This window comes from Schistocerca gregaria, chromosome 7 (assembly GCF_023897955.1).
Source record: "Schistocerca gregaria isolate iqSchGreg1 chromosome 7, iqSchGreg1.2, whole genome shotgun sequence".
NCBI classification, from domain to species: domain Eukaryota; kingdom Metazoa; phylum Arthropoda; class Insecta; order Orthoptera; family Acrididae; genus Schistocerca; species Schistocerca gregaria.
This window is the reverse complement of record NC_064926.1, coordinates 506942219-506968206: the sequence shown is the minus strand read 5'-3', so window position 1 is coordinate 506968206 and position 25988 is coordinate 506942219. Positions and strand designations below refer to the sequence as shown.

Genomic DNA, 25988 nt, shown 5'->3' with positions numbered 1-25988 from the left:
TGCACGATGGGCGCGCGAATTGTCGTCCATGAAGAAGAATGCCTCGCCAATATGCTGCCGATATGTTTGCACAATCGGTCGAAGGATGGCATTCACGTATCGTACAGCCGTTACGGCGCCTCCCATGGCCACCAGCGGCAAGGTGGAGGTTTTATGCTTCCCGATGAAAGTTGATTCTGCCTCGGTTTCAGTGAAGACCGTATGTTGGTTAGAAGAAGGCCAGTTGAGAACCTGCAACCAACCTGTCTGCATGCAAGACACATTGGAGCTGCATCTGGGTCTGTGGTCTGGCGTTGCTTATGACAGCAGTGTATCCGCCGCAACCTGACTGCAAATTCGTGTGTGACTCTGGTGACTCGACTCGTTGTGCTGCCATTCATGAACAACATTGCAGTGTGTCTTCGTCCAAAGAAAGGGCTCTGGCCCACATATCGCTGTTATAACCCGACATGCTTCACAGAGTGTCGACATGTTGCCTCGACATGCTCGGTCACCAGATTTTTCTCCAATCCAGACCATGTGAGGCATCGTCCGACAAGAACCCCATTGTCATTCCAAACGGCATTAACCGTCCCTGTTATTGACCGACGAAGTGCAACAGGCATGGGAAGTACACCCCACAAGCTCAAATGTAGCACCTGTACAACACAATGCATACACGTTTGCATGCTTGCATTCAACATTCTGACAGTTACATTAGTTATTAGTGTACCAGAATTCCATATTTGCAATCGATTTCAAGCGATTACATTAACCTGTGATCTTGAAGCGTTAATTTTACCTAGAAATTTCACTACTCTGCATTAATTACTTTTTTATGTTGCGACTTTTTTCTGTCAGTGTATATAGCATTATAAACAGTTCTAAGCAAAGAAGGGAAGGCAGAAAGGTGGAAGGAGTATATAGAAGGTTTATACAAGGGTGATGTACTTGAGGACAATATTATGGAAATGGAAGAGGATGTAGATGAAGACGAAATGGGAGATACGATACTGCGTGAAGAGTTTGACAGAGCACTGAAAGACCTGAGTCAAAACAAGGCCCCCGGAGTAGACAACATTCCATTAGAACTACTGACGGCCTTGGGAGAGCCAGTCATGACAAAACTCTACCAGCTGGTGAGCAAGATGTATGAGACAGGCGAAATACCCTCAGACTTCAAGAAGAATATAATAATTCCAATCCCAAAGAAAGCAGATGCTGAGAGATGTGAAAATTACCGAACTATCAGTTTAATAAGTCACAGCTGCAAAATACTAACGCGAATTCTTTACAGACGAATGGAAAAACTGGTAGATGCAGACCTCGGGGAGGATCAGTTTGGATTCCGTCGAAATGTTGGAACACGTGAGGCAATACTGACCTTACGACTTATCTTAGAAGAAAGATTAAGAAAAGGCAAACCTACGTTTCTAGCATTTGTAGACTTAGAGAAAGCTTTTGACAATGTTGACTGGAATACTCTTTTTCAAATTCTAAAGGTGGCAGGGGTAAAATACAGGGAGCGAAAGCCTATTTACAATTTGTACAGAAACCAGATGGCAGTCATAAGAGTCGAGGGGCATGAAAGGGAAGCAGTGGTTGGGAAAGGAGTGAGACAGGGTTGTAGCCTCTCCCCGATGTTACTCAATCTGTATATTGAGCAAGCAGTAAAGGAAACAAAAGAAAAATTTGGAGTAGGTATTAAAATTCATGGAGACGAAGTGAACACTTTGAGGTTCGCCGATGACATTGTAATTCTGTCAGAGACGGCAAAGGACTTGGAAGAGCAGTTGAACGGAATGGACAGTGTGTTGAAAGGAGTATGTAAGATGAACATCAACAAAAGCAAAACGAGGGTAATGGAATGTAGTCAAATTAAATCGGGTGATGCTGAGGGAATTAGATTAGGAAATGAGACACTTAAAGTAGTAAAGGAGTTTTGCTATTTAGGAAGTAAAATAACTGATGATGGTCGAAGTAGAGAGGATATAAAATGTAGACTGGCAATGGCAAGGAAAGCATTTCTGAAGAAGAGAAATTTGTTAACATCGAATATAGATTTAAGTGTCAGGAAGTCATTTCTGAAAATATTTGTTTGGAGTGTAGCCATGTATGGAAGTGAAACATGGACGATAACTAGTTTGGACAAGAAGAGAATAGAAGCTTTCGAAATGTGGTGCTACAGAAGAATACTGAAGATAAGGTGGATAGATCACGTAACTAATGAGGAGGTATTGAATAGGATTGGGGAGAAGAGAAGTTTGTGGCACAACTTGACTAGAAGAAGGGATCGGTTGGTAGGACATGTTTTGAGGCATCAAGGGATCACAAATTTAGCATTGGAGGGCAGTGTGGAGGGTAAAAATCGTAAAGGGAGACCGAGAGATGAGTACACTAAGCAGATTCAGAAGGATGTAGGTTGTAGTAGGTACTGGGAGATGAAGCAGCTTGCACAGGATAGAGTAGCATGGAGAGCAGCATCAAACCAGTCTCAGGACTGAAGACAACAACAACAACAACAACAACAACAACAACAACAAACTGTAACGCACTATGACACTCTCGTGGGGTATCCACGAATTTACCCTTATGAACTACAACACCACATGCTTTTCATAACCATCCTATGCCAAAACTATATCGTAAGTCGGCTAGAACAAATGAACTGTACTTTCCAGAACAATATAACTCATTCATTCGCTTCCCCACGTACTGATACCGCCCCGTTTCATATCTCTTCAACCTCAAAACATGGAGAAGATTTCTCAGCAAGTCCACATTTATCTTCTTTTCCAAGACTCAACTTTGATCTGTCTCCAGTTTCTTGCTTATTTACACTAATTTCTTCTAAATGCATATTCACATCCCTAACCCGCTGCGTTTGCCTTTTAATTTTTCGAAATGCTCCAAGTTTTCTCGTCATCCTGCTAGATGTGTTTCTTTTCTTGGGGCCGCAGAACGTTAATCTTCTTTTCCTAACTTGTTCTGTAATTTACATCGTTCTCTTAACCAATTCCTGTAAGAGACAGTATTGCCAAACTGACAATTTCATAAGTCATGGTTGCAAAATACTAAGACGAGTTACTTCCAGAAGAATGTAAAAACTGGTAGAAGACGACCTCGGGGAAGATCAGTTTGGATTCCGGAGAAATGCAGAAACACGCGAGGAAGTACTGACACTACGACTTCTCTTAGAAGGCAAGTTCAGGAAAGGCAAACCAAATCGTGTAGTTTTTCTGCGTTTGGAGAAAGTTTGTGGCAATGTCGACTGGAACACACTGTTTGAAATTCTGAAGGTAGCTGGGGTCAAATAACGGGGCGCAATGTTACATGCAACATACAAGTTATACAGGAACCAGACGAAAGAGTTGGGGAGTATGAAAGGGGAGCCATCTCGAAGGGAGTGAAACAGGGTTGTAGCCCATCCCCGATGTTATTGGTTGGTTGGTTTTTGGGGGAAGAGACCAAACAGCGAGGTCATCGGTCTCATCGGATCAGGGAAGGAAGTCGGCCGTGCCCTTTCAGAGGAACCATCCCGGAATTTGCCTGTTATTCAGTCTATACACTGAGCAAGGAGTAAAGCAAACCAAAGAAAAAACTGGAGAAGGAATTAAAGTTCAGGAAGAAGAAATAAAAACTTTGCACTTTGGTGATGACATTGTAATTCTGTCGGAACCAGCAAACGACCTGGAAAAGCAGTTGAACGGCATGAATACTTTCTTGAAAAGGTGATACAAGATGAATGTTAACAAATGCAGAACAAGAGTAATTGAATTCATTCGAAATAAATCGGGCTGTGCTATAGGAAGTAGATGAGGAAACGAGACACTAAAAGTAGTTTTTGTCATTTGAGCAGCAAAGTAACTTTTGATGGCCGAAGTAGAGAGAATATAAAATGTACACTGGCAAAGGCACAAAAATTTTTTTCTGAAGAATAAGATTTTGTTAACATCGAATATAGATTTAAGTATTTGGAAGTCTTTTCTGAAGGTATTTGTACAGAGTGTAATGTGGATGGTGAACAGTTTAGACAATAATAGAAGCTTCTGAATTGTGGTGCCACAGAAGATTGCTGAAGATTAGTTGAGTAGATGATGTAGCAGATGAGAAGGTAATGAACTGGGGAAGAAAAGAAATTTGTGGTATAACTTGAGGAAAGGAAGAGATTGGTTGATAGGACACATTCTAAGACATTTAGGGATCACTAATTTAGTATTCGATGGAAGTGTGGGGAGTAAAAAAATAGTACACGGAGACCGAAAGATGAATACAGTAAGCAGATTCAAAACGATGTGATTGCAGCGCTTATTCTGAGATGAAGAGGCTTGTACAGGATACAGTAGCGTGGAGAGCTGTATCAAGCCAGTCTTCGGACGAAAAAGAGTACTACGAGAACAAAAAAAGTGTGTGAAATCTTATGAGAATTAACTGCTAAGGTCATCAGTCACTAAGCTTACACACTACTTAACCTAAATCATCCTAAGGACAAACACACACACACACATCCATGCCCGAGGGAGGACTCGAAACTCCACCGGGACCAGCCGCACAGTCCATGACTGCAGCGCTTTAGACCGCGCGGCTAAACATATTTAACATATTTTCGTGTTATTCTTTGATCCTTGCACGTCTTATGTATTCGTTAATGCACACCAGGAGAAGTATCAGCAGCTTATAGGCATTCTAAATGGCGTCGACGCTATTGCCTAAATTACTAACATTTCCCACTTACGTGGAGCTATTCACGGGGCCAGTGTGGGCTGTAATTACCGCACGGCAGCGAAACTTGGTAGATATGCTAACGCGTTAATGCGGAACAAATTTACACTGGAAATAATAGTTCCTGTTTTGGCCACCAGGTGCAAATGTGGCGCTGTACACTGTATGGCGGTATGGCCACGCTGTCATTTGACAGGCCACAACGCGAGTGAAAGTATGGCAGTAGAGAAGAGAATCCATGTGTTGTTAGCAAAACTGTTTTATGTAAACGGCATCATTTGCAGTGCTGCACTGAGAGGTTTGAGCAGAAACCCACTGTCATTAAATGTTCTTAAGAAGATGACATGAAATTCGAAAGCACGGTTGAGCTTGCTGTGGGACCTGGAAGAGGAACGTGTCCTGCCCTGGTGGATGTCATTGACGAGGTTCCTCTTGCTGTAACTGACCATGCAGCACGTGCCCGGGTAGTGCTAGCGCTTCTCCAGCGTCACCGGAATTTCCCATGGTCAACAGTACGAAAACTTTTGCGGTCTACTTTACCGCACAGGATCGTGACTGCACCAACCGAAACTTCATGAAGCGCAACAACGTTCAGAATTTGGTCCTCGGTTTCTGGCACGTACAGAAGTCGATGACTCGTGGGTGGGAAATCTTCTGCGGAGTGAGGAGGCACATTTTACACTAGAGTGCACTGAATTCGCAGAAATGCCAAATTTGGGGTCCTGTTAAACCGCGTGTTGTGCACGAAGAACCATTGCACTCGCCGTATGTGACTGTGCGGTGTGGATTCGTCTGCACCTTTTTTCTCGGTCCTTTCTTCCTTGAAGAGAACACACCCAGAGGGCCTGTCAGGTATACTGTAACGCCTGCACATTATCGAGACCTCCTTGTACAGCATGCGAGTCCTGCTTTGGAAGAGCGCAGCTGTGTGGAAACCACTGTTTTCATGCGAGAGGGGCAACATGTCACGTCACTCGCACAGTGAAAGATCTGCTCAATGCAAATTTCGGCGAACTTGTTATCTGCATTGATTTTCCAGATATACGTCCCCCAGGATGCGGCTTTTGACTTTGGGGTTTACCAGGGACACGTTTGGTCTCTACCTGATGGTTCAGACGGATCTGAGCACTATGGGACGTAACTTCTGAGGTCATCAGTCCCATAGAACTTAGAACTACTTAAGCCTAACTAACCTAAGGACATCACACACATCCATGTCCGAGGCAGCATTCGAACCTGCGACCGTAGCGGTCTCGCGGTTCCAGACTGTAGCGCCTAGAACCGCTCGGCCACTCCGGCCGGCTCTCTACCTGATCTGAAGGCCAGCATACATTAACACGTTGCTCAGATTCCACCGCAACTGCTGCGAGCAAATTGTTGATCGCGTCGTTTTACGGATGCAGCAACTGTTCTGCATAGGTAGCACACCGCGCATGGTACACGCGGTGCTCGGAGACCACAGCACAGCTACGACACCTGAGGATGGGCTTATAACAGTCCGAAACGAGTCGTGTGAAAATTTACAACTGATGCGGTATTTTCAATCTCTGTTGTAATACTCAGTTGCGGATGTTCTACCAACAGGACTGTTTGTTTTCATACTAGTGAAGATGAAGAAGTGGTCATAGCTCTTATGATATGGACTTCAGCGCCCATGTTTACTCGGCTTTTCTTTTTTGTTTTGGTCGATACTGCCATCTATCAAAATAAGGAAAGTGAAGAGCACGTAGTAGATTTACTTCACAGTATCGAAGACGAAGAAGCACTCATAGCTGTTCTCCTAATCCTCATATTATTCTTTGACAAGTGAAGACTGGTTTACTCGAACTCGTCTTATGGAAGCACTAGTTTCAGGTTATTGATCGTTCATTCAACGAAATTTGGTCACATTTTTTGGATGAAAAGCTTTGTCGTGTTATATAATGTGTGTATATTGTGTATATGTGGGGGGGGGGGGGGGGGCGGCTGCAGTGGCTGAGCGGTTCTAGTCCGCAACCGCGCGATTGCTACGGTCGCAGATTCGAATCCTGCCTCGGGCATGGATGTGTGTGATGTTCTTAGGTTAGTTAGGCTTAAGTAGTTCTAAGTTCTAGTGGACTGATGACCTCAGAAGTTAAGTCCCGTAGTGCTCAGAGCCATTTGTGGAGGGGGAGGGGGGAGGGGAGAGGCGGTTGGGCGAGTGTGTATCCAGTCACGCGTTGTTTGCCTTCAGAGTTGAATAATAAAGTATCTGTATCAATATAACGCAGCTCTATTCTAGATCCTGTAAACTAGGCAAGTGACGAGAAGCTATGTGAGAGGACACTCTTCGATACGAGGAAATAGGAACGAAACTAAATGCGTCCATAACTGCTCAGTAGGTGAAAGACAATGTAACGGACGGGAACGGCTAGAAAATTTCAAATATTTACTGGCAGAGATATATTAGGAAAGGAAACCAACCAGATCTAAGGAATATACTACAAGCATTGCTCAGTCGTGAAATCAATCTCAACTAGCCTCGTGAAATTATAATATTTGAAAACGAAACATCTAAACCTAAGAAGTAGTACAATTCTCGCAGCCATGACCGTATTCTAAGACGATACAAACAACTTTTTTTCATGGTTTACTCTAGCATCTCGACCACTTTGGGGAAACTGCACTTTGTAACACTGGTGTCTTCACTGAACATGACGTGTCTACCAAAATAACAATTATAACACTGTGTTTCAGAATATGGTACCTTGCAACGTTCCAGCACATCTCTCAGACGTGGGAATTTACGTCGTGTAGCATTTAGTGATGAGCACAAAAAACTAGGTAAGGAACGGTAACAGGTCCCAAAATTCTGTTAAATTATTAGATAAACCGACCGAGTTTTATTACTAAAAATTTGTCGATACACTGATCATCGGTTTTCTTCATCTCAAATGCGCATTTCAGTTCTCATCTATGCGATTATTCGCTGTTACCTACACCTAGACATTGGTTGTTTACATCACTCCTATTCGACATATGTGTGTTTTACTTACCTTCACGTTCGGAAACGAAGAGCTAGCGAATGTTACTGACGCGAGTGGTACTTCTGTGATACAGTGCCTACTTTCTCTGCCCCAGTAACTGCTCCAGTTGGTAACACAGTTTTGTTGCCAGATTTTTCTAGAAGACGTGTCTTGTACGATAGTTCCTTGTAGTGGAATCGAGTGGGCAGAGAGTTCGTTCTCCGTTAAGAGATGAGACTGGCCCTGTCTCCTCATTACTGAGCGGAAGTGACGTAGATTTCTCCATAATTTTTAACGATGGCCATCTGGTCATCGGCCGTGGAAAATTGGTTGCCTCAGTCGCTGGTGGTCGCACAGACGATAACAATCTGCCTCGCTAAGTAAGATTTAGCAAGATAAGTACTGCAAAACACTCTCATGATAAACTGCTTCACAACGTAATTTAACCTTTTTGTGACTGTGCAACAAAATTCTTAATAGATGTATTGTCGCGATAAGAAAGTAGGTGTCGCAGCATTGCTCTGTTGTTTAAAACTTTTTCCTCAGGTTGTGCGGTATCTTCTGACAAAGTTACGCGACAGTTTATTAACAGAAATAAAACATCATAAAGAAAGCTCAAAGTTGCTGGGATGTATTCTTATGCCGAATTAAAGGTACTTAGGATATCATTTAAATTAGATTCGAATGATCGGAGTTTTATCAGTTTTCAGTTCAGTTCTGCAAAAGTTCAGCTGGATATGGAACAAGGTGTATAACGTACACAATGGATGTTGTTCAATAATTATTATTGAACTATATGAAAAAGAAACGTAAACTAGCAACAAACTACGTCTTGCACACACTTTATTCAATATGTGAACGTCAGTGCAGATATTCGGATTGAGGTTATGACACGTTCGATATGCCTACCATCATTGGCGATGCTGCGGCGCAGACCAATAGCGAAATTCTGCATGACCCGCTGAGGTGTCGGAACATCGGTGCTGTGGATAACCTCCTGAGTGGCTGTTTTCAGCTCAGCAATGGTTTTGGTGTTATTGGGTTGTTGCTGTACACCTTGTCTTTAATAAAGCCCCACATGTGTTCAGATCCAGGGAGTGTGGCGGCCAATCGACGCCCGTACCAGTAACCTCTCGGTACCGCAGACCTAGAATGCTGTCCCCAAAGTGTTCCTCCCTGACGTCCACCACAGTCCTGCTTCGATGGGGTCGAGCTCTGTGTTGCATTAGCGACATCTTGTCGAGATCAGAGTCGCTTTGGATAATGGGGATGAAATCATTTTCCAAAACGTTCACGTCATACCAACAAAAATCGCACCGATTATTCCTTGACTGGACGCTGCACACAACGCAGTCACCCGTTGAGGGCGAAGAGACTTCTCGCTCGCGAAATGCGGATTCTCAGTCCCCCCAATGCACCAGTTTTGCTTATTGACAAACCCACCCAAATGAAAGTGGGCTTCGTCGCAAGAACGCGAAGACTAATTTCCATCACGCTTCGCGGCCAACCGTGCTAACGCAAACCGTTCACATGTTACGCCGATTTCATGTCATGTAGTTCACAAACAATCCTGTTGGACGAACATCCGCAACTGAGCGTTATACTAGATGTTGTAAAGACCGCTTCAGTTGTAAATTTCTTTTATTATCACGACCGATTTCGGGCTCTCATAAGCCCATCCTCAAGTGTGGCTAATGTGCTGCCATCTATTGACGTAGAGAAGAACGCGGGGCCACTAGCCCAGCTGTTCACAATTTTATTTAGAGGTTTACATTTAAAATGAAAAAAAAAAATACATAAAATGTACGCGAAATAAGTTAAGTGCATTATGCTTAGTAAAGGAACGTATTGAGCAGGTCGGTACAGAACTGTGGTAAAAGTAAGTAGAAGCTGCGATATAAGATGAAACGTCCCCTTAGAACAATTGTACATGACTGTGCTTAAACTGACACACAATATTTTTAGCGCAACGCAACCTGACTTTCAAATATCCCTACAAAAGAATGGCCCTGACTGACATTAACCTATACCTTTCACAAATCACTTACCTCGCAAAAATCTTCATTACTCGAACTACTGCAATACAGCGAGCGCCACTACTGCCAGCTAAATAAAAAGATTCAAACTATGGAAGGCACTAACTACTGATAGGCATAGTTAGCGAATAAAAGATTTTAATAGAGCACAAACAATTTATTTACCTTAATATTCATAATATATATATCAGTTGATGACATCCATTCTTAAAAATTTCAAAACTCCGCCATCTCTCTCCCCACACCCACCACTGCTGGCGGCTCACCTCCAACTGCGCAACGCTACGCGCTGTTAACATCCAGCCGCCCAACACTACAATGGCGAGTATTACAACAATGCCAACCAGCCACTGATTGCACACAGCAGAGCCATTGATTTTTCATACAGAGCGCTATGTGGCGTTACCAGTAAAAAAAAGTAAACAGCCTACTTACAAAGATTATTATATAAACCGTAAAGCGCAATAAAACTCTATTTTTACATGAGTGGCAAACAAGTTTTAAATTTAGTGGGGATGTTTAAGTGGCAAAGTGAAACAGCGCGCCACAGTGATCACGTAAAAAATTAAAAAAAAATCATACCCATGTGCCACTTCTATTTACAAGTCCCCGTTACTGATCAACAGGGAAAGCAGCAAAGCCTTACAGTCTGTGCTGTCTGAAAGTAATATGCCAACTAATAGCTAGCAGCAACAGCACTAAAAGGGCACATTAAAAGTGGGGTCAGTTTAAAACCTGCTAACCAACAGTCGACAAATAATCGAAGCTTACATTGGATAAGACCTGAGACGCATTTTACATCACGAAAGATAGGTAAATTTTTTTTAGATTAGTGAGGGCACAGATAATGCCACAGTACTATAATGCGCCATAGTCATAGAATAAAATGAAAACATGAAAACCTTTACTAAGAGAGTTCAATTTTACAGCTATGTAAAATGAACTGGATGGTCCTTGCGGACCCCACTATAGGAAACAGGCATCACCGTACATTCGTTAAGCCTATTTAAGGCAACAAAAAACATGGCAAAAAAGCACTGACCCAATTAAGAAGTGTACATGTACGGCGTGCAGTAATCAGGGACCAGAAAGAGAAGGAAATGGTGTTTTACCTACCCAGGCAGTCGTCCGTAGTACTGCCTCGTGTCACTTTCTCTTTGACGTGGGTTCCACAGCACCTAGCCCGATCGGTGGTTTTGAAACGTTTTTCAAAAGTTTGTAAAACTTTTTTAATGAAATTATGTGTTTTTTATATGTGTTGAGGCGTGTGAAAATTATCTCCCGCGTTTTGCTATTTTCAGTGAGACACCTGAGGATAGGCTTATGAGAGGCCGAAACCGGTCGTGATAACAAAATAAATTTACAACTTAAACGGTGTTTTCAACCTGTAGTCATATAATTCAATGATTGTCACCCTGTATCTGATACAATGCTAAATGAAGTGCAACGCAAGTGCTAATCGATTTCTGTACGGCATTCGATAAGCCAACAGTCAGTTTTTTAACTCGTTGCAAGGTCGGCAGAGTTGTTAACGTTTTATCATGGACAATTTAAGGGGTGTTCTTATGTCTGTCCTGTCACCACACGATTACCAACGGAGCCGGGATATGTGTAACAGAACTTCATGTGGAACTGAGACAAAGTTAGTCGAAATATATTCAAGTTTTGTAACAGGCGGGAACTGAGTCCCAGCCCGTTATTCACCTAGTCGGATGTGGGGAAATCGGCTGAAAAGCCCATTAGGTTGGTTGCCTCAGCGACAACAGTCGGTAATCCGGCGGGCGGATTTGATACGGAACTGTCCCAGTAGCGGCGCTTTAAAGCGCACGGTTTTCTGGGGGTTTTAATCAGTCTCGTGTCAGACCCATATCTCCTGATCTGGTACGTATGCATATGTACAGAGATGGCGGAATCAGACATCCGAGCAGTGGTACAAGGGATTGCACGAAGTCCGGAACTCCTTTCATGTAGAGTATGCATATTCTTTGCGGGTGCACAGTATTGCCCCATAAATGATATGGAATTGAATGCTGCAAAAACAAGCAAAGTGAGGACGTTTTGTTTCGATCTCAGCGAGAGTAAATATTATTCGTTTTATGAATACGATTCTGGATAGAATACATCCAACAAAGCGTCTCACCTAACACCGTGATGACTGGGTGTTGTGTGATGTCCTTAGGTTAGTTAGGTTTAAGTAGTTCTAAGTTCTAGGGGACTGATGACCATAGATGTTAAGTCCCATAGTGCTCAGAGCCATTTGAACCATTTTGAACCTAACACCAGTCTTACACTCCTGGAAATGGAAAAAAGAACACATTGACACCGGTGTGTCAGACCCACCATACTTGCTCCGGACACTGCGAGAGGGCTGTACAAGCAATGATCACACGCATGGCACAGCGGACATACCAGGAACCGCGGTGTTGGCCGTCAAATGGCGCTAGCTGCGCAGCATTTGTGCACCGCCGCCGTCAGTATCAGCCAGTTTGGCGTGGCATACGGAGCTCAGTCGCAGTCTTTAACACTGGTAGCATGCCGCGACAGCGTGGACGTGAACCGTATGTGCAGTTGACGGACTTTGAGCGAGGGCGTATAGTGGGCATGCGGGAGGCCGGGTGGACGTACAGCCGAATTGCTCAACACGTGGGGCGTGAGGTCTCCACAGTACATCGATGTTGTCGCCAGTGGTCGGCGGAAGGTGCACGTGCCCGTCGACCTGGGACCGGACCGCAGCGACGCACGGATGCACGCCAAGACCGTAGGATCCTACGCAGTGCCGTAGGGCGACCGCACCGCCACTTCCCAGCAAATTAGGGACACTGTTGCTCCTGGGGTATCGGCGAGGACCATTCGCAACCGTCTCCATGAAGCTGGGCTACGGTTCCGCACACCGTTAGGCCGTCTTCCGCTCACGCCCCAACATCGTGCAGCCCGCCTCCAGTGGTGTCGCGACAGGCGTGAATGGAGGGAAGAATGGAGACGTGTCGTCATCAGCGATGAGAGTCGCTTCTGCCTTGGTGCCAATGATGGTCGTATGCGTGTTTGGCGCCGTGCAGGTGAGCGCCACAATCAGGACTGCATACGACCGAGGCACACAGGGCCAACACCCGGCATCATGGTGTGGGGAGCGATCTCCTACACTGGCCGTACACCTCTGGTGATCGTCGAGGGGACACTGAATAGTGCACGGTACATCCAAACCGTCATCGAACCCATCGTTCTACCATTCCTAGACCGGCAAGGGAACTTGCTGTTCCAACAGGACAATGCACGTCCGCATGTATCCCGTGCCACCCAACGTGCTCTAGAAGGTGTAAGTCAACTACCCTGGCCAGCAAGATCTTCGGATCTGTCCCCCATTGAGCATCTTTGGGACTGGATGAAGCGTCGTCTCACGCGGTCTGCACGTCCAGCACGAACTCTGGTCCAACTGAGGCGCCAGGTGGAAATGGCATGGCAAGCCGTTCCACAGGACTACATCCAGCATCTCTACGATCATCTCCATGGGAGAATAGCAGCCTGCATTGCTGCGAAAGGTGGATATACACTGTACTAGTGCCGGCATTGTGCATGCTCTGTTGCCTGTGTCTATGTGCCTGTGGTTCTGTCAGTGTGATCGTGTGATGTATCTGACCCCAGGAATGTGTCAATAAAGTTTCCCCTTCCTGGGACAATGAATTCACGGTGTTCTTATTTCAATTTCCAGGAGTGTATTTTCGACTACCTTAATTTATGGATCATCTTACGGAAAAACGTTTTCTGGCATTCCGTGTTGGAAATAGCGTGCGCTTCCAGATGAAAGAAGGTGAAGAGAGCAAAAACTGCAGGGGAAGACAGAGGTCGGAATAAATCACGCAAATAATTCAGCACCTTTGGCGCAAGTGCTTCTCTGAGATGAAGAGAGGAATTAATGGCGCCCCACATGAAAACCGACAGAAGAATGCTGAACTACCTTCAGGGAAAATAAATAAGTAAACGGATTGTTGTAATGCTGAGCGAAAGAACTTCTCCTACATAGAATACGTTGTTCGGTAGTAAAAGGACAATACATTAAGCCATGTACGCTTCTCAAACGTATTGGTAATAACCCCTCCACGGACACGCACGCAGTCCTCTTCGCGTATCATTCTTTAAATTCTGAAGCAAATGGAGTGTAATACCAGCTGTCCGAAATCACATGTCATTTAATTGTTGTTGGATTAGAGACAATTCAAACAGAACTTTTATTCGGCCACCAAATTTCGAATGATTGTAACACGAATATTACACCGTAGAAGTGATTTCAGAGATCAGTCACAATCTTTAGGTGGAAGATACGTTATTAGTTTTTTTGGCCGCCAAGTTAGTCCAGTATAAAATGCGAAGTAAAACTTTAATTCGACTTACACAGACAGTAATCTTCATTTGATTGTGTAACAGCTAAGGTCTGCATAATAACCTGCGTGCCACAGTACGTCAGCCAAGTTAAGTCGACCGGGAGTATCGTCGACTGTGAAGGTAATAAGGATCTGGTAATTTGTTCGCAGAATGTAACAGTAGCCAGCAACGTGTTTCGCTCTTTACGACCGCCGCTGGGAAGAGAAAATTATGCCCGCTTATTCCACATGGACAAAACTTTATGAGCGGCATAAAATCAGCACCTGATGTGGCTCTAAACTTAACGGACCAGGTCAGTCTGTAGTACAAGATCTCAGGGGTATGCCGGGCCCGCTTCGAGCGAGAATCTTCTGTACCGAGAATGTAGTTCGATGGGTGATCGTTCTGTGTGGGTGATTCACGGCTTTCCAGTGTGTAACCACCATAAATCACTAGTGTTGGCCGTGATGAGACCAGTACCCGTAACGCAAGGCTTTCTGGGGAATTCGAGTGGTTGGCATGCAGGGCTAGGACAAAATGTGGAAACACCGAGAACACAACACTTTACCATACCTGATTGGCTGTAGGGAACCCCTCTGGATTCAAAACAGCTTCCAGTCGTCTCGAAACGGACAAATACATACCCTGTATGGTTTTCAAGATAATCTTTATCCATTCTTCGTGAAGATGGGGGCAAGTTCGAGTAACAATGGTGTAGGTGGTTATAGGGCAAGCACCCTTCTCTCCAAAAGTAGACCACAAAGCTCACTAATATTAACCTCTGCTGACTGTGGTTGCCTGGGAGATGTATAAATGCGTCCTCTCTGCTCACAAAACCAGTCCTGATTTATGCGAGCTGTGTGATCGTGAATCCTGTCATGTTGGAACCCAGCACCACCACTCAGCAACAAACTGACTGTCTGGTACGGAGATGATCTGCCAAAATGGTTACATAATCTTAGACAGTAATGCCACCTTGTAAAGTAACCATGGGCTCCATGCACTGCCACGATATGGCTGCACAGACCATCACGAAACCCCCGTCGTATTTCAGTTTTGGGTGTAAATTCGGCCGTAAGTTTGTAGCCAGTGTGAAAAAAGATTCGATTTATCAAATTCTTCCGTTGGTTAGTAGTCCAGGTTTTATAGCTTCGGCCTCACGCTTTCCTGTTAGGGGCACTTGCATTCGGAATGCTCGCACTGACTTCCCTGCTTATGATGCCCCTTCTACATCTACATCCATACTCCGCAAGCCATCTGACGGTGTGTGGCGGAGGGTACTTTGAGTACCTCAATCGGTTCTCCCTTCTATTACAGTCTCGGAAAGAAAGATTGTCGGTCTAACTCTGTGTGGGCTCTTATCTCTCCGATTTTACTCTCATGGTCTCTTCGGGAGATACACAGTACGTAGGAGGGAAAATATACTGCCTGACTTTCGAAACTTCAACAAAAGCCCGTACCGAGCTACTGAGCGTCTCTCCTGCAGAGTCTTCCACTGTAGTTTTCGCGATTACTGAATGATCCTGTAACGAAGCACGCTTCTCTCCATTGTATCCTCTCCATCTCTTCTATCAACCCCATCTGGTACGGATCCCACACTGGTGAGCAATATTCAAGCACTAACCGAACAAGTGTACTGTAACCTACTTCCTATGTTTTCAGATTGCATTTCCTTAGGACTCTTCCAATGAATCTCATTCTGGTATCTGCTTTACCGACGATCAACTTGATATGATCATTCCATTTTAAATCACTCCTAATGCCTACTCCCAGATAACTTATCGAATTAACTGCTTCCAGTTGCTGATCTGTTATATTGTAGCTAAATGATAAAGGGATTTTCTTTCTATGTATCTGCAGCACATTACACTTGTCTACACTGAGATTGAATTGAAATTCTCTGCACCATGCGTCAATTCGTTGCAGATCCTTCTGCATTTCATTACAATTTTCCATTGTTACAACCTCTCGATATACCACAGCATCATCCGCAAAAAGCCTCAGTGAACTCCCGATGCCATCCACAAGGTCATTTATGTATATTGTGAATAGCAAGGGTCCTATGACATTCCCCTGCGGCACACCTGAAATCACTCTTACTTCGGAAGACTTCTCTCCATCTAGGAACTCTTCAATCCACTCACACAATTGCTCTTACTTCGTTCAGTAAACGACTGTGGGGAACTGTATCGAACGCCTTGTGCGGAAGTCAAGAAACACGGCATCTACCTGTGAACCCGTGTCTATGGCCCTCTGAGTCTGGTGGACGAATAGCGCGAGCTGGGTTTCACACGATCTTCTTTTTCAAAACCCATGCTGATTCCTACAGAGTAAATTTCTAGTCTCCAGAAAAGTCATTATACTCGAACATAATATGTGTTCCAAAATTCTAGCCGGCCGCGGTGGTCTCGCGGTTCTAGGCGCGCAGTCCGGAACCGTGCGCCTGCTACGGTCGCGAGTTCTAATCCTGCCTCGGGCATGGATGTGTGTGATGTCCTTAGGTTAGTTAGGTTTAAGTAGTTCTAAATTCTAGGGGACTGATGACCACAGCAGTTGAGTCCCATAGTGCTCAGAGCCATTTCTTTGAACCAAAATTCTACAACTGATCAACGTTAGAGATATAGGTCTATAGTTCTGCACATCTGTTCGACATCCCTTCTTGAAAACGAGGAAGGCCATGTGGCCTTTTCCAATCCTTTGGAACGCTACGCTCTTCTAGAGACCTAGGTGTCGTTTTGGTGCTTACAGTGTTCGCGAGTGCAACATTCAATTCTGTCTCTTTCTTACGTCTTCAATGACCGTCTGTCACAATCGCTAAACAAACACATTCGTTCACCTTGTGATTTAGTGGTTGATGTTTCTCCGTTTCTCCTGTAGGCAGCACAAATATTCGATACGATGCCCCTTGGAAGATGAAGCAGTTTTGCTTCACTTGGTTACGGAGGAAGCTACCGTACGAACCCGAATCATTTGCGCACATTCGAATTCACTCAGCTCCTACATAATGTACGCAGAACACTCTTCCGACTACGTCAGGCAGTTGCATTGTGTTACGAGCATTGCACAGTTACCGTCCGTGGCCAAATACAACAGTGCAAACCTGTAGCCTTGGCAACCATCTTCGTTTCTGTTTAAGCTTGCATTTGCCCTGATGTTTCCATATTTTTGTTAACACCTGCAAACTTGTAGGCTCCGTCCGACTCTGCAACAGGTGGCATTGTGTACAAGTGCTAGGCTGGACCGCTCTAAGTATCGTGCCTGCCAGTCATCGGTGACTCGTTGCAGCAGGCTACTCTCTTATGGGTAATCACTCGCATTTCCTGTCGTGTTTCGGCAGACGTTTGCAGTCTGGTTTTTGAAACGTTCATCACGTCTGTCGTGCAACGCGTACCGTCTACAGAAATCGTCTGTTCATTTCCCATTACAAACAAAGTGATTTTTAAATCGGAATTTTATGTGCCCATTCGACAGAGTGGACCCAAATTACTCTGGTGAAATATTTAATTTATCTGTGTGTCTTAATAGATAACGTAAAACACAAGGAATAACCTGGACTCCAGCAGCGACATAACTGCACTGGCACGCGCTGGCTGCTACCGCCATGTATAACCCTTGCTCAGTCGCTGTGGAGTACTGACGGCCACGTATAAGCTCTGCTCAGTCGCTGGTGGAGTACTGACCGCCATATATAACCCCTGCTCAGTTGCTGGTGGAGTACTGACGGCCACGTATAAGCTCTGCTCAGTCGCTGGTGGAGTACTGACCGCCATGTATAACACCTGCTCAGTCGCTGGTGCAGTACTGATTATTCTTCTTGTTTAACTGTTCCCATTTATACACGTCGATAAAACGAACAACGCACTGAACTAATTTGGGAGGCCCTTATCAAATGGGCACGTAAAATTCCGATTTAAAAATAACTTTGTTTGTAATGGGAAACGGATGGACGCTTTCCATAGACGCTGGGCGTCGTGTGAAAGACGTCATGCGTACGCAGAGTTAGCAAATGAAAGATTTTGATAGACAACAAACAATGTATTTACCTTAATAATGTTCAAAAGTCATCATATATATATATATATATATCGACCTGACCCTGCGGCGCTACCCAATTCACCTATTACATCAGATCTTATTTATTGACATGGGGCCTCTTTGCAGTTGCTTCTGTCGGCGATATTCCCACAGTGCAACGCTGCTATTGCTGTCGTTTGATGAAACAGCTTTACCAGCAGCGCAAGGTCTTTCTTCTCAATAGGCACCGCATTTCGTACGGAAACCCTTCACACCAAGTCACTTCACAAAAGAACACTTGTCGTCAAGCAATAAATAGCATGCCGCTGTCGAAACAGGAAACGTTTCACATTCTGACTGCTTACAGCGACGTATTTTCACCTGGTGCCAGAAAGTGGAACTGTAATTTTTGAAAGCATACTCCGTGTGCCAATGGATTACCGAACGTACCTACGATTTTTCGATCCTGTCATGATAAGAACCTGCACTGCAGCACTCAAAAATGGTTCAAATGGCTCTGAGCACTATGGGACTTAACTTCGGAGGTCATCAGTCCCCTAGAACTTAGAACTACTAACCTAAGGACATCACACACGTCCATGCCCGAGGCAGGATTTGAACCTTTGACAGTAGTGGTCGCGCGCTTCCAGACTGTTGCACCTAGAACCACTCGACCACTCCGGCCGGCCTGCAGCACTCGTTAACACCGTTTGTTTAATGACAGCTGCACGATGTCAACACCATTAAGTATGCGAGTTACGCTCTCCCCAGATACTTGCACTGTGTGCTAGTGGAGGAGAGTCAAAGTCAGTTTTGTGTGACAGTTTTAATAACGTCTGGTTTACGTACTTCTTTTATCAGGTCTTGACGAGAGGAAAAGGAATTCTGTCCATAGTGGATGCTGTCGAACTCCGTGACTGTTCCTTTATGGGGTTGTAGAAAAATATCCGCTACCAGTCACAATAAAAGGTTGTTCGTTACAATATTGTACCCCCTAGATCTAAGTTCTCTGACAACAGTGTGGCTCAAAACAGTTCTAGCTGTCATTTTTTTTAATTTTTTAATTTGTAATAGCGTTGAGTAATTTCATATATATAACGCCATTGTACTTCCTAGATCTAAGTTTTCGTCAAAAATGTGAACCAGAAAATTTCATAATGTGTGTCAAGAAATGTAGCAGTCTATAATAGCTTTTTAAATTTCTATATATGCAACACTTTTGCACTATCTGTGGCTAAGTTCTTTGACCAGAACCTACAGTTTCTGTGTGAGCAACATCTTTACATCTGCTACATCTTTGACCGCAGCCCACATGTTTGTGTGTAAACATAGTGTAGTGCACATCATAATAGTGTAATATGGAGCTATAGATGATATATGGACGTGAAAATGACCATAGGTGTGTAACTAAGTGGCAAAACTATCACCACAGCATAACTGCAATAATGGTGCTTCATTTTTTTGTAAGTACAGATATATTTTCGTCAAATGCTGCCTTACCACTTACAATTGTCCCACATGTATTTGTGTAGTCACCAGCAAATAAATTTTTGTATTTATACAGTGTTCTCCAACAGTACAAACATGTAAACGAATGTATTAACACCTGAAGATGGGCGCAAGCCCGAAACCGGTGGAGTGACGAATGAACAACCTTTTATTGTGACTGGTAGCGGATATTTTTCTACAACCCCAGAGAGGCAAAGGATTGGGAAGTAAAATCGTGATCTGCTGCTTGAAAGGGAAAGGTAGGCGTAATGCTGCTGATGTATTCGCAACGAACGAACTTCCGATAAAGTCAGACGCCCTGGTTAATGACCCCCCTGGTAGCTAAATAATCTTTTCTTTTGCTTCTGGTCAAAACATTATTATGCCAAGGTAAATGGGACAGCGCGTTTTAAAATATAAACGAGTTTAAATCAGGCTGCGGTTACTCGGAACTCGTGTGGCGAAATCAGCGCCTCCGCTGTACGGCGTGCGTGTCGCTCGCCTGCCCGTAGTAATTATGCGGCCGTGTCAGGTCGGCCGGGGTTTGCGTAGCGTGGCGTGACGTAGCGCTGGCACCACACCGGCCGCATAAATTACCGGCGCCGCGGAGGTGGGAAGGCGGCGGTTCCCACGGCGCTGCCGGCAGCATCACGCGTGCCGCCTGCGTGACTCGGCTCGCGGCGGCAGCAGCAAGCAGCGCGGCCTACGCACGTCAAGAGCCTGCCGGGCGCCCGTTTCTTCCTTTTGCCGACGCCGAAGGGGCCCGCTGCCTCTAGTGCCCGTCACGGCCGCCGTTCTAGCAGTGGCGCGCGCGTCGCCCGCGGCCACGGCGGCCTACTGCTTCGCGACGCCTTCTTTCTCTGGCCTGCAGATGTATGACAGTCTGTCACTGTGAACAGATATGCACATACAATGCAGGCCTTCATGTTCGATATTTACTCTCAGCAGATTTTATTTATACAAGTATAACCGCGTGGTCTGAGCATGTTAATTGAACAGGAGATTGCAATACTGTCCGAAAAAAAAAGAAGCTCGTGGTCTTGCGGTAGCGTTCTCGCTTCCCGCGCACGTGGTTCTGGGTTCGATTCCCGGCGGGGTCAGGGATTTTTCCTGCCTCGAGATGACTGGGAGTTGTTGTCGTCTTCATCATTATCATCATTTATCGCCATTACGGTCGGAGGATGGCAATGGAAAACCACCTCCACTAGGACCTTGCTTAGCACAGCAGTGGGATCTCCCGCATCGTCTCCTACACTCTTGGGAGTTTTTACTCTTAGCAGATTTTATTTATACAGGTATAATACCGTTCTCAGATCATAATCTTCATTATCATCATCATTGCGATACTAGCAGTCGGTTTTAACCAATGACATAGTGATCATGCGACACTTTCTGCAGGACATGAGCATCATTTTGCAGGACAGTGTTCAAGCACGTACAGTGCAAGCTGTTACTGATTTGTTTGACTGTTGGGCCTGCTAAGTGCTAAACCACCTACTGTACTCCCCTGACTTAAGCTCTCGTGAGTTCAACTCGATCTCTAAACTTAAGGAAACACGTAAATTACGCACTTATCATCCGGCATGAGACGAAAACGCGATTTATAAAATTTCGTAATACGTAGAAATATGCTTTAATGTTTCTCAGTTATCATCTGAAGGATTCTGGGGATCCCGTGTTGTAGTACTGAGGCAAATGTAAAATTTTTGTGTGCGTGAAATTTGGTATGGGGTGTAAAATTTGTTTTGTGTTATTTCTATTTCACATGAGTATACTCTAGAAATTTTACTGACCCTTAAAGTTCTTTTCGTAAAAGTGACATGCCGTGCTGCAGCATGGAAAGGAGTGGAAGCAGCGGATAAATGCTCCTATCGGAGCATCCCACTTAAAAGACTTTGACTGAAAAGTGGAGTACCATCTAACTCATTCTACCTTCCACAGGAAAAGTTTTTTCAAGAATTGTGGTTCGAGCATGTTAAGATATTCGCGCTTTTTTATACTGACGAGACAGCGACACTGGGAAGGAGACAGAAAAATAATAAATATTGGAAGATTGCAAACAGTGGTTATGGTATAGAGAGAGCGAAGGAGACAGTGCCAGTGGGAGAGGAATAAAGAGGAGAAAGTGGATGGAAGTGGCTGAGAGTCAGTGATAATGAGAGACAGCGCCTACGACAATGACAGCGAGAAATAGAGATAGTGACAGTGAGCAGAGACAGCAGGAGTGGGAAGGAAGGAATGAGGTAGTAGCAGTAAATGAGAACGAGAGGGAGACAGTGAATTGAGAGAACAATAGTAATAGGACAGAACAAGGAGACTCTGTCTGTAAGACAAGAGAAAGAGATGATGTCAATAAGTTGGACTGAATGAGTGAGTAAGAATTGGCAAGTGGGAGTGAATGTGTATGAGTGACATACAGCGATGGACAACTTGGTGGGTGGAGCGAGTTACAGCTAGGACAGCTTTTGGCAGTGAGAGGCGAGTTGCGTTTTTCCACTGGTGGCTGTAGTACTGTAGAAGAGTTGGCGCCCTTTGCTTTATTTAGCATCGAGACACAAGACTTGTGTAATGTGTTGCGATTGTTTTTATATTTTTAATTTCTGTAGCCTCTCTGTACGTCTTGGGTTGGTAATGAGTGAAGCTTGATAAATACAAAGTACTGGAGACTCAAATTTCTTGGTTCCCTGATTCCAGTACCACAGTGGTACTGCAAATTATTATTACTGACATTTTTTTAACTGTCGTTAAATAAGTGTAATGTGAGTAATAAAGATTCTGGGCGTGTATACAGGGTGGTTCATTGATCGTGACCGGGCCAAATATCTCACGAAATAAGCGTCAAACGAAAAAACTACAAATAACGAAACTTGTCTAGCTTCAAGGAGAAAACCATATGACGCTATGGTTGGCCCGCTAGATGGCGCTGCCATAGGTCAAACGGATATCAACTGCGTTTTTAAAAAAATAGGAACCCCATTTTTTATTACTTATTCGTGTAGTAAGTAAAGAAGTGTGAATGTTTTAGTTGGACCACTTTTTTCGCTTTGAGATAGATGGCGCTGTAATAGTCACAAACACATGGCTCACAATTTGAGACGAACAGTTGGTAATAGGTATTTTTTAAATTAAAATACAGAACGTAGGCACGTTTGAACATTTTATTTCGGTTGTTCCAATGTGATACATGTACCTTTGTGAACTTATCATCTCTGAGAACGCATGCTGTTACAACGTGATTACCTGTGAATACCACATTAATGCAACAAATGCTCAAAATGATGTCCGTCAACCTCAATGCATTTGGCAACACTTGTACCGACGTTCCTCTCAACAGCGAGTAGTTCGACTTCCGTAATGTTCGCACATGCATTGACAATGCGCTGACGCATCTTGTTAGGTGTTGTCGGTGGATCACGATTGCCAATATTCTTCTACTGTCCCCACAGAAAGAAATCCGGGGACGACAGATCCGGTGAACGTGCGGGCCATGGTATGCTGCTTCGACGACCAATCCACCTGCCATGAAATATGCTAATCAATACTGCTTCAATCGCACGTGAGCTTCCCTTAATGCCGCACCATACATTAACCCGCCAAGGTCGCTGATGTTCCACTTGTCGCAGCCACCGAGGATTTTCCGTTGCCCAATAGTACATATTATGCCGATTTACGTTACCGCTGTTGGTGAATGGCGCTTCGTCGCTAAATAGAACGCGTGAAAAAAATCTGTCATCGTCCCGTAATTTCTCTTGTGCCCAGTGGCAGAACTGTACACGACGTTAAAAGTCGTCGCCATGCAATTGCTGGTGCATAGAAATATGGTACGGGTGCAATCGATGTTGATGTAGCATTCTCAACACCGACGTTTTTGAGATTCGCGATTCTCCTGCAATTTTGCAATTTGTCTGCTACTGATGTGCGGATCATCCGCGACAGCAGCTAGAACACCTACTTGGGCATCGTCATTTTTTGCGGGTCGTAGTTGATGTTTCACATGTGGTTGAACCCTTTCTGTTTCCTCAAATAACGTAACTATCCGGCGAACGGATCGGACACTGGGATGATGTCGTCCATGATACCGAGCAGCATACATTACACAAGCCCGTTGGGCATGTTGATCACAATAGCCATACATCAACACGATATCGACCCTTTCCGCAATTGATAAACGGTCCGTTTTAACAAGGGTAATGTATCACGGAGCAAATACCGTCCGCACTGGCGGAATGTTACGTGATACTACGTTTGTGACTATTACACCGCCATCTATCACCAAGTGAAAAAAGTGGTCCAACTAATAAAAAAGGGGGGATCGTTCTTAAAAAAAAAAAAACAGTTTAGTTCCGTTTGACCTATGACAGTGCCATCGAGCGGGCCAACCATAGCGCCATCTGATTTCCCCCTTCGAGCTAGACGAGTTTCGTTCTTTGTAGTTTGTTCTTTTGATGCTTATTTCGTGAGATATTTGGCCCGGTCAAGATCATTGGACCACCCTGTGTGTGCTGTCGTGGTTCGCTGTATGGTACAAGTAAGAGAGAGTGATCCACTCCGACCGTATCACTAGAGGACCCTGAACGAGGTAGCTTCTTGTTGCAGGGACTGCGATGCGCTGCCCCCGCCTGCTTCTGCCCTTCCTTCAGCCCCGGCCAGGAGGTGATGCGGTCCTGCGACTCCTGCGGCCACGGCTGGCTGTCCCACGGTAAGTGTCCTGCACGTAACTTCCTGCCCATTATTCTGCCTGCTGCCGAACTGGAGCTGCCTGCCGCAGCTGCCTATACTCGCAGCGGACTAGACGCAGCACTATTCAGCACTTGTTAACAACTGATACGAACAGCGAGAATTCCACAGCTAAACAACCTGTTCCAAGCTAATTCTACAATAATAAATGGCCAGTCTTAGTGGTACACGTAAAGGTGCTGTCAGAAAATCGTATACGATATTCGTGAGCGCCTCTACCGACTCTTCGGTTGAACTTTGACGAGTTACGTCCTGTTGTACGTCAGTAAGTAACGTTTTCAAATCATAAAAATTCGAAGTAGGAATTAAAATCCATGGAGAAGAAATAAAAACTTTCTGGTTCGCCGATGACATTGTAATTCTGTCAGAGACAGCAAAGAGCAGTTGAACGGAATGGACAGTGTCTTGAAAGAAGGATATAAGATGAACATCTAGAAAAGCAAAAAGAGGATAATGGAATGTAGTCGAATTAAGTCGGGTGATGCTGAGGGAATTAGATTAGGAAATGAGACACTTAAAGTAGTAAGGGAGTTTTGATATTTGGGGAACAAAATAACTGATGATGGTCGAAGTAGAGAGGATATAAAATGTATACTGGCAATGGCAAGGAAAGCGTTTCTGAAGAAGAGAAATTTGTTAACATCGAGTATACATTTAAGTGTCAGGAAGTCGTTTCTGAAAGTATTTGTATGGAGTGTAGCCATGTATGGAAGTGAAACATGGACAATAAATAGTTTGGACAAGAAGAGAATAGAAGCCTTCGAAATGTGGTGCTACAGAAGAATGTTTAAGATTAGGTGGGTAGATCACATAACTAATGAGGAGGTATTGAATAGAATTGGAAACAAGAGAAATTTGTGGTGCATCTTGACTAGAAGAAGGCATCGGTTGGTTGGGCATATTCTGAGGCATCAAGGGATTACCAATTGAGTATTGGAGGGCAGCGTGGAGGGTAAAAATTGTAGAGGGAGACCAAGAGATGAATACACTAAACAGATTCAGAGGGATGTAGGTTGAAGTAGGTACTGGGAGATGAAGAAGCTTGCACAGGATAGAGTAGCATGGAGAGCTGCATCAAACCAGTCTCTGGACTGAAGACCGCAACAACAACAACAACCCATGACGACTTTTTCAGACAATGTACATTGGATAAATGACAGCACCGGTCGTAAATATTGAAGTTCTTTATTTTACAGATAGATTTCGGTCAGTATGTGAGCATCTGGAGTGAAAATTATTCGAACCTTGTATGGCCACATCATAATAGCACATCATTTTCTGTGAGGTATAATCTGTACTGTGATGATTACTTCTAACATATATCTTCACTTTTACTGAATATCATTAGTCGTTTTACTCATTGATGAGTGTCGCGACCTCATTTTCTCATTCCTTCTTATGTATTTGAAACTTCAGACAGACGTGTCCATCCACAGCGATCTACGGTCTTTCTTAATATGATGTGAAGAGGCTGGCTGTAAACTTCTTCGCTTGATCCAGCCATCTGTTTGCTGCTCTCCCAGATGGTCTTCTGCCGTAACGATGGTCTTCTCTCAATTATCCCCTTTCCTTCTCACGATGTGCCCAAGGAACTGAAGGTATCTTTGGCTGACACGTGAAGATAACCTTCTTGTGATTTTAAGTTGTTCTATTATTGGGGCATTTGTTCTTT

At 44.4% G+C, this 25988-nt stretch overlaps 1 protein-coding gene across 2 annotated transcripts in view; it reads left to right on the top strand.

Annotated features, from left to right (window-relative positions):
• The window catches only part of LOC126281987 (zinc finger protein basonuclin-1-like), a 175011-nt gene that overhangs the window by 17766 nt on the left and 131257 nt on the right, over positions 1-25988 (top strand). For both annotated transcript variants that reach the window (XM_049981370.1, XM_049981371.1), the window contains exon 3: positions 24176-24278. In XM_049981370.1, the coding sequence (XP_049837327.1) occupies positions 24176-24278 (103 nt within the window). The remainder of the gene's footprint in view (positions 1-24175; positions 24279-25988) is intronic.